Source organism: Octopus bimaculoides, chromosome 3 (assembly GCF_001194135.2).
Source record: "Octopus bimaculoides isolate UCB-OBI-ISO-001 chromosome 3, ASM119413v2, whole genome shotgun sequence".
In the NCBI taxonomy this organism is placed as follows: domain Eukaryota; kingdom Metazoa; phylum Mollusca; class Cephalopoda; order Octopoda; family Octopodidae; genus Octopus; species Octopus bimaculoides.
In genome coordinates, this window is record NC_068983.1 from 102,186,126 (window position 1) to 102,195,875 (window position 9,750).

The 9,750-nt window shown below is 34.4% G+C and overlaps 2 protein-coding genes across 4 annotated transcripts in view; one reads left to right on the plus strand and one right to left on the minus strand.

The window, feature by feature from the left end:
• Positions 1-1,265, minus strand: part of LOC106868154 (4-hydroxybenzoate polyprenyltransferase, mitochondrial) — a 20,989-nt gene extending 19,724 nt beyond the window's left edge. For 2 of the 3 annotated variants that reach the window (XM_014913289.2, XM_052966388.1), the window contains exon 1: positions 1,140-1,265. The gene's annotated coding sequence lies outside the window, so the exon portion shown is untranslated. Of the gene's footprint in view, positions 1-716; positions 1,110-1,139 lie in introns of those variants that run through there. The other variant, XM_014913290.2, reaches the window with a different exon arrangement.
• A 230-nt stretch (positions 1,266-1,495) lies between these two features.
• The window catches only part of LOC106868147 (DNA replication licensing factor mcm2), a 43,026-nt gene continuing 34,771 nt past the window's right edge, over positions 1,496-9,750 (plus strand). Inside the window, exons 1-4 of the mRNA XM_014913278.2 lie at positions 1,496-1,598; positions 5,217-5,407; positions 7,081-7,250; positions 7,925-8,013. Of these exons, the coding sequence (XP_014768764.1) occupies positions 1,593-1,598; positions 5,217-5,407; positions 7,081-7,250; positions 7,925-8,013 (456 nt within the window). The 5' untranslated portion in view covers positions 1,496-1,592. The remainder of the gene's footprint in view (positions 1,599-5,216; positions 5,408-7,080; positions 7,251-7,924; positions 8,014-9,750) is intronic.

The following is a 9,750-nucleotide window of genomic DNA, read 5'->3' on the forward strand; positions in this document are numbered from 1 at the left end:
TGTGTGTATGTGTGTGTGTGCATGTGTGTGTGTATGTGTGTGTGTGTGTGTGTGTATGTGTGTGTGTGTGTATTTCTTAAAAGAAGTAGAATAAAAATTAAACTCTTCCTCATCTTGTTCTCTCAATTAAAACTTTCACATACTCAATTTAACACACCTGATATCATTGTGGAAAAGTGTAGATAACGGCATGGCATCATATAATTGCAAATTATTTAAAATATAAAAATATAATTTTCAACAGAGAGAATTTATCAAAATAGAAAACAAATGAAGTTTGAAGTTTAAAAATAATAGGATCGACCACTCCCGACTCTGTGTGTTTTCAAACGCATGTATATAGGTGTCGAATTTGTTCCAATAACTTTCGAGTGATAGATAGAGAGATAGAGAAAGAGAGAGAGAGAGACAGACAGATAGCTCGCTCCGGCCAGTCATGGTATTAGCTGTCAGTAGCCAAAGAATCAACTCAAACCAGCAGTAACGTTCCTTGTCAGATTTTTCTACTTTCACTTCTGACAGCTAATACCATGACAGTGCCAAAAAAAAAAAAAAAAATAGCACTCGATTACTGGATCGGGATATATTCCTATAATGCATCATAAATGTGAATGGAATTATATATATATATATATATATATAAACCCAAACAAACCCTAATCAGACAGACTTATGCTTTAGTCCCAGGTTAGGTTCGAAACAGCAAATGATCGAACCTGTCCAATCATGAATATCCCATTTTTCAGTTGTAGTGTATCTGGGATTATACTATCCAATGTGTCTGCTCTTTTGTAAAGACGCTTTGAATTGAAGGAGCTTTAGCTGCTAGTTTTAAAGATCGCGTAGAGACCACATCGAAACTCCATGTTTAGATACATGAAAATATGATTCCACTGCCTTCTCTATTATTAAAGATGAAGCAGTAAAGATATTCCTGTATTCCATCCACTGTTCCCTCGCCTTATTCACGATTTCGAAAGCAACAATCGTATTTATCCCCGCACCTGTTAGAAGGGCACAGACGATCAAGGGCAATAAATATAAATATCCCTATTAAAAAAGTAAATACATAACTATTAAACATTAAAAAAGTTTTCCCTTTTTCATAATAAAAAAATATTTTTAGTTACAATACCCACAGTCAATACAAGAGTCCTCAAACCAGCGAAACGTAACAATATTCATCGAACTGAGCAAACCGGTACACGGAACCAATACTAGGGAGAGTAGATCGTACGTCACCTCGTGGTAAACTCTTCATACAAAGAGTTCTGCTTTATTTTTGTCATGACATTTTCGCGCCATAAATTTATAATGTATTACTGCCTGAGAATCAGTTTATAATAAAAAAAGTTAATGATAATCAAAACTTGCCATTATTTTCATGATTTAATTCAACTATGTTATTATAAATTCAACAACAAAGAAAAATTATTGCGAGTAAAAGGGTATAATGGTTTCATCAGAATTATATTTTATGGACTATTTTGTTTAGTGCCCTTTCTAGTACTATCTAATATTGACCTCACAGATTTCCCGCCGTTTATTGTTCAGTTTTTACGCCAACTGTACTGTTTTCCTTGATAACCAGAATGTCTGTAAGTTTATTGTTTTGTATTTTATTGTGCAATTAGATAATTTACCGATTAGTTACTTTGTTTTTACATCTTGGCACCGTAAATATGTTATTGATATTAATTTTTTGCATTTAACGATACTATGAAAACAACCAAGATATATCTGAACTTAGTTACTGAGTAAATTTCTCTGTAATGAATGGAACACTAAATTATGTCCAGTTGCATCATCGATCATTAGCAAAATTTACTTAATAGTATATATATATATAGAGAGAGTAATATTATTAATTCGTAAAGCAAGTTATAACATTAGCAGTTTCTTCGGAATTCTTTGTGAATAGTATTTGATTGTTTTAAAAAGATCTGTTTTAAATATTTGTCAGTTCACTTACGTGTATAATACTTTTTGGGAAAAGCATATGTATCACAACATCTATTACCTCGGATGATATTCCTTAAGAAACGTAAAAAGATTTTTTAGTTATCGTTCGAAATGTTTCAGTACAGTCTCTTTTCAATAAATACTAATCTGTTGAGACAGTTGATATCTGCAGAGAGAAATGATATTTTAGGCTAAACCCACCAGGCTGGGTTTTTTTTTTTTCTTCCCGGGTGAAGATCTTTATATTGACCAAAATTCCGTTTACTCACAAGGCTAAGCTGACCTTATTCTTTCTGTTACAGCACAAAGTCATAGACTTAATAAATCTTCATTGTGCATTATGAAGTATATATAGGACAGAAAGAAAAAAAAATTAATGAAGTATGCTTGACGATAATAAAAATCTCTTCGGATCTTTAATTAGCCTGGCTCTAAATTATGACAGTTTTAGATTCCTTTGTTGAAGTAGTCGATAACGAATTCAAACGACTTTTTTTTTGTCTGTTCAGATATTTCGCACATAAAATAATGTCTCCCATCCTCCAGGTCAGAAGTGTTCATTTATTTAGAAAACATACGAAAAAAAAAATACTATAATAAAAATCAATATCCCATCAAACTGAATTGCGATTTTTCATTTCCCACTCAAGACAACCGGTTTATTCTTCATTTCGAGACAGCAAGATACTGGCGATCAGCTGCTATTCATAAGTTTTGAAAACATGTTAGACAAAGCTCCGCTCGGTGGTCCAGGTCATGAAGTAGAAATAGATGACAGTTTGCTCTTCGAAAGGAAGAGCAACGTAGAGAGGATAGGCCATCAAACGTAGGTTGTCGGGTGCTATGATACCACTGCGAAAAAAAAGGATTTCTACAGCTTGTACCCAACAGAAGCGCAGCAACACTAGAAGCTGTGATAATGGAAAATGTGTTACCCGGTCAGCTATAAGAACTTACAACAGTTGGTTATATTCACAGAACGGTTAACCATTCGCAGAATTACGTTGACCCTGAAGCTGGCGCTTGCACAAACCACATCGAGGCCTATTGGTCCCGTATCAAAATTTCAGTGAGGGAGGGTTCCGTTAACATCTCCGCCATCTGAACCTTTCACACAGCCAATTACGTTTACATGACTTACCTGTCCTGGAAATCTATGTTCAAAGTCATTCTGTAGTGTTGGTGGAGTAGAATGACTAGAGGGAGACAGCAACAGAAGAAAGAGAAGTCAAAGTGATGGGAAGGAGAAGTACTGGGAGAAGTGATAGATGTTTTCCGAAGGGCGGTGGGGAGGAGAAGACTCGAAAAGTTCACACGATCTCTTTCTCCCCTCATAACTTTCAGGATCTAGTTTAGCACCCGGTCACCAAAACGGAAAAGAACCCCCAGTCTAATAGGTGTACAAAAACGTGTAGAAAGCGAATATGAAAACAAAAATTTGCGCAAACGAACGGCAGTGGTGAGGGTACTTTCGAAAAATTCACACTGTCCGATTTTTTCCTTCATAACTTTTAGGAAAACATTTTCCCCACAAATTTCTTTATAATCATAATCTATGCTGTTTGAAAGGTGTTTCTGTAAAATTTCATTGAAAGATAATCGATTATCCAAGTTATGAGGGAAAAATCGGATCGTGTGAATTTTCCGAATCCCTCTGCCCCCATCCCCGTTCGTTTGCGCAAATTTTCGTTTTCTACACGTTTTTGTACATATATATTTTTTTCTCGTTTTGGTGACTGGGCGCTAAACTAGATCCCGAAAGTAATGAGGGGGAAAAAACGGATCGTGTGAACTTTCCGACAGTCCTCTCCCCACTCCTCCGGAAAATATTTACCCCACAAATTTCTTTATAATCGTAATTTATGCCATATGGACGGTATTTGTATAAAATTTCACTAATATCTTTTTTCCTGAAAGTTATGAGGGGAAAATCGGGTCTTGTGAATTTTCCTAAAGTCCTCTCCCCACCCACTCCTCGCAATTTTTTTTTTCATATTCGTTTTCTACACATTTTTTTTTTACCCCTAGTAGGCTGTTTTTATTTTGTTTTCTTTAACGGGTCTCAAACTGTATATTGACAGTGATAGGAGAGGTAGCAATAGGATTGAGAATAATTACAGGTGTGATGGAAGATGAAGTCACATCGATAGGAGAGGGGTGACTGAATAAGGGAGAGAGCAGTATATGGGAGACTTAAATGTAGATTATTGTACATCCCAATCTACGTCATCATGTCTTTGTTAGGTTTACAATGAAACCATTCAGATATGAGAATTAAGTCATCAACATACACAGCTCTATTCAAGTTTTAAAGGAGGAAAAACAATTTACTGAAACAAAACAAAGTATTATTTATTTATTGCAGCATGTTTGTAACAATTGTTGATCTTCCCTTTTATGTTCCATGTTTGTAAAAGCTGAAGATTATATACAAACAAAAACCAGAATAACAGTAGAAACAACTTAATTTTAGTTAATGATAAAAAAAATTAAAAAAAAGATTGCCAAAAATTCAGGGAAGCGAGGATGTGTGATCGGAAAATGTTTTCATCATGCGTTCATAAATTTCAAATAAAGCTCTTTCTATGTTCCACATATTTGATTAAAATGCTTTTTGATTGTTATACGTTGACTCAACATCTGAAGTGTGAGCGTCATTTTCTTTTTCCTGCTTTGCAATTTATGAGATCCCGGCTTCAATCCAACTATGTGACACTTTAGGCAAGAAAATCTTACAATCTTGGGCCGGCAAAAGCCTTATGATAAAACTGGGTAGATGGAAGCTCGTCAGTTATATTATGCCTGTGAAGGTAGAATCATTTCAACAGTTGAGTTCAGGGAAGCGAAGAAGTGTGATCGGAAAATGTTTTCATCATGTGTTCATAGATTTCAAATAAAGCTCTATGTTCCACATATTTGACATGTTGAATATGAATTATTTCTTTTCATTTTCGCCTACCTTTTACTGGTTTCAGTCATTAGATTGAATCGACTGCAGTTAAAGCCCAATATGATTGAGTATTTGCTCAAGTTTTTATAGCAATCCACCGTAGGAGTTGTTTGAATTACAAACACTTCAAACACTCCCACAATCTCTTTCCACAAAATGTAACTTTCAAAAAGAAAATAAATGTGAAGATTGAGATTAGCAACTGCTAAACATCGTATATATAATGCAAGCAAGCTACATTTTTTTAAATATAATTTTATATTTAATGTTTTAAATTTTATTATTTTAATTTTTTTTTTCGAAGGAGCCAACATCTGATCCGTTCTCTGTAGCAAGTCCTGAGGACTCGCAAAGTCGCCGAGGCGATCCACTGACTTCGAGTCCTGGTCGAGATTTACCTCCCTTCGAAGATGAATCTGATCTCGGTAGCAATCGCGTTCAACAAGATGAAGAGGAGGAAGAAGGAGAAGAACTATTTGGAGATAATTTTGAACAGTAAGTTACCTCCCCTGCACCGTTCAATTAAAACTGGTTCTCGACCGGGATTGATATAAGATTTTAAAATTTGTGCAATAACGTGGTTGTTTCTGCAACATAAAGAATTCTTTAACAGTTTCTTTTTATTCAATTTCTAATAGTATTGAAAAAAATATTTTTTAAACATCCGACTAGAATAGGAATCGAAGGAGCTCATATGTAAAAAAAAGTTTAGAAACACTAATTCCTCATCAGTTAATGCCCGTCTTCCATGCTGGCATGGGATGGACGGTTTGACAGGATCTGGCAAACCAGAGTTGTACCAGGCTCCATTGTCTACTTTGTCAGCCACTTGGTTTTCGGGTTCAGTCTCTTTGTGTGGCATTTTGATTAAATCTATATGAATAAAATTTGGTTTAAGGAAACTGGGTGGAAGCACTTTTTAGGGACTGTTATTTGTTTTTGGCTATTAAACTTAATTCAGTGCCTAGTTTGATATCACCACCCGCCACATGGCTCATGACTGCATTTTGTTGGAAAACACTCAGGTGCAAGCATTTGCACCCATCACCCCGTCTCTGAAGCCTGGAAAAAGTCTTTAATGCTTTTGTTACCATATTTCTGTTGAGATGCTCTGTGTTTCTTTCAAATAATTTTAAATATAATGAAGACTTTAGTAAAATAACTCGTGTTAAGAACATAAATTATGACCAACTTTCAAAAGCAAGACATTTGTACTACAAGCCAGGTTGGTATCGAAAGGATTAAGAAAGAACCATGCCAACTAATAGAAATATTATCCTGTATATGGTTATGGCTCTATTTATATTTTTCATAACCTGTGCTAGGGAATCCATTTAAATTCAGTAACCTATTATGATTGGAAAGTATTTGTATAGTATTAAGGAAAATGTTTATGAAATTTGCAAGAAAATGAGCCATGTTAGCATGGATAAAAAAATGTAATAAAGCATGTGTGGTAGTTAAGATATTAAGGTACATGATTACTCATTCTGATACTATGAATTCTGTGTTATATATACATTTTCCATAATGGTTAATAATTTATACTAGAAAGCAAATGCATTTGTAAAAATATATTTGAAACGTTTATAAAAGCCTTTCTATTTTCCTTTCATTAACCCATTAGCATTCAAATTATTCTGTCAAATGTAATGCTTATTTAATCACATAGTTTTGATTTAAGTATATAACTATCTTGTTGCTTCAAGGTTTTAACAATGTGATTGTTTATTTTCAGAATGACATTGTAGAGTTAGTGTGAGAGGCCAGCCTGGCCAGTTTGTACTTAAAACTGCTAGAATATTTGGGCTTGATGTGACTGGTTTGATACAAGAGGGTTAATGTTATGGAGTCAGTTCTTTTTTTATTATTTGTTTGTATTACGAGGTTGAATCTCTTTAACCCTTTAGCATTCAGGTTACTCTAATCAAATGTAATGCTTGTTTATTCACATTATTTTGAATTAATCACGCATTATTTTGTAGTTTTGAGATTTGGTTGATGTCAATGTTATTTTTAGAATGACACTGTAAGATAGGTGTGAAAAGCTGGATCTGGTGAGTTTGGACTTAGAAATAGGTAGAATATTTTTGGCCGGATACAGCCAGCTTACATGCTAAAGCATTAATCAAGATAAGTATTTTAAACTAGTTTTTTTTCTCATCCAGAGATTATCGACCTATTGCTGCCCTTGATGTATATGATAAAGATGGATTGGATGATGGAGATTTTTCTGACATATCTGAGTCAGCAAGGCAGGATGCTGAAAAAGAAATGAAGAAGAGGGATCGTGAAGAGGCTTTGACTACTGGACGTATGAGACGGGGTTTTATTTATGGTGAGGTCATATTTTGTGTACAACTAAAAAACCATGTTTAACTCTTTAGCATTCAGATTACTTTATCAGATGTCACTTATTTATTCACATTGTTTTGAATTAATCATGCATCATCTCGTAGCTTTGAGATTCTAAAGAGGTAATTGTATATGTTTAGAATGACATGGTAGGGTAGGTGTAAGAAGCTGAATCTGGCCAGTTTAAACATAAATCAGGTTAGAATGGCCAGTTTATATGCTAAGATTTTGATGAATGCAGGAATCAATGTAATCTTAAAGCCTACTAGCTGAATTCCTTAATATCAACACTTTATTTGACTACATATTATTTAACAAAGATACCAGCATTCTATGGTAAAAATTTGTGTATAAACTTGCCAATTGTTAAATGCCACTTGAAGAATGTACTGGTGCTTTGGTGTATCTTTAAATGGTTCAGCAGTTATTTTTGTCTGTAAAACTATAAAAATGATTTTGGAATAAGCTAATATTTTATATATTCGTTTTTATTGAACCACATTTTAACCTATATGGTTTTATTGTAAACTTTTTAAACAAGTTATTTGAATTATTTCAAACAATAAAGTTGTTTGCTGTTTTTTTTTCTTTTATATTCTGTATAATTGGTTATTAGAATGTTAGTTACAAAAGTGTAATTACATAATGCTTTGTTAGATGACTCCGATGAAGATGAAGAAAGACCAACTCGCCGAAGACGCATGGCAGAGCGAGCAGCTGAAGGTGCGATGGAAGAGGAGGAGGAGGTATGTAGTTTTTGTTTTAAGTTTGAAACACCTTGATCAGAAGATAAGACATCAGTCACTTGAATATCACACTTGAAGAATTCAATTATGATGGTAGTAGACTAGAATCTCAAAGATTCATGGGATAAGTTTTCTTAGTATTAAGCAGATGTACTATAAATTGTGTGTCACAGATGCTGGTTTGTCTTGAGCGTTTGCTGATTGATGAATTTTACCTAATACTGCAAGCTAGGGCATTGGACAATTTCACACGGCATTTGTTATAGTGTTCTAGCAGTCTTAACTATGGTGGCTTGATGAAATATAGAACTCGATCCATTAACTCTTTAGCATTCAGATTATTCTGTCGGGCATAAATAACATTTATAAATTCAAGTTGGTTTGAACTAATCATATTATCTCACTACTTCAAGATTTCAATGATGTGATAGTATGTTTTTACAATGACATTATATGGTAGGTGTGAGAGACCAAATTTGGTCAGTTTGAACACAAAACATGTAGAATATTTGGGCTTGATATGGTTGGTTTAAATGTTAAAGAGTTAAGAATGAAGTATTTTATCCAAGGGTACATTTCATCACCATTGCCAGGACATAAAATAAAGACTATTTTACTGTCTTAACTGTCATTGTTTCAATATGTCTATGAAAAGATTTCCTCCTCAACAAGACCATAGCAATGTGGTTTCCAGTGATGGTAAGATACACTGACAACAGTTTTAATTTAATACTGTTACATTTGATACTTTTTTACAGCTGGCAAGCTTTCTGCAATACCATCATTAGCCTCATTTAACATTCGCTTTCTATGCAGATATGGGTTGGACAATTTGACAAGCTGGCAAGCCAGAAGACTGTGTCAAGCTCTGTTGTCTGTTTTGGCATGGTTTCTACAGCTGGATGCCCTTCCTAATACCAACCGCTTTACAGAGTGTACTGTAAAGATTGTACTTTTCATGGCACCAATATTAGTGGGAGTCACCAAGCAACTTGCAAGACTGTTAGCAGTAGTATTGAGGAAGGTGGTTCTGTGCCAGTTGATGAGAGGTTGAAAGAACAATAGAAGAATAGAGATAGGTAGGATCCCAGTTGGAAGAGGAGGGTGAGAATGCTGGAGATGAAGAGTGAGAGAGATGGTGGTGGGTATGTATCTGGACACACCCTTAAAAAGTACAGTGGTGGGGTGACTATAGGTGAAGTGATACGGAGGATTGGACTACTTGAGTGTGGAGCTATAGTAGAAGACATTTGCCCAAGATATTTTGCAGTGGGACTGAACTTGAAACTGCATGTTTGGAAGCAAGATTCCTCACCAAACAGCTACACCTGCACTTATTCACTGTGTGTGTGTGTGTGTGTGTATATACAGTGCTGGATTAACCATTAAGCAAAATAAGCACATGTTTAGGGTATCAGGAGAAGGAGGGGGCACCACAGAAATGGTAAATGGTTTACAGCACAAAAGAAATCACTTTAAATTTGCTAAAATAATTTTCAGGATGCCTTTATCTCTACTAAATATAGATACAGATGTGTTACCTAACATTAATTTTGAGGATCTAATCAAAGACTTTGCAATTCAAAAAAGTAGCAGGAAGCTTTTTAAATATAAATAAAGTGGAAGTATCCCAAAATGAACATTATTTTCCCTCTTACTGTTTTGCTTCGTTTTGAAAAATAAAAATTTATTTTATGGTTTGTTATTATTTATATTTTGAATTACATAATCTTTTAT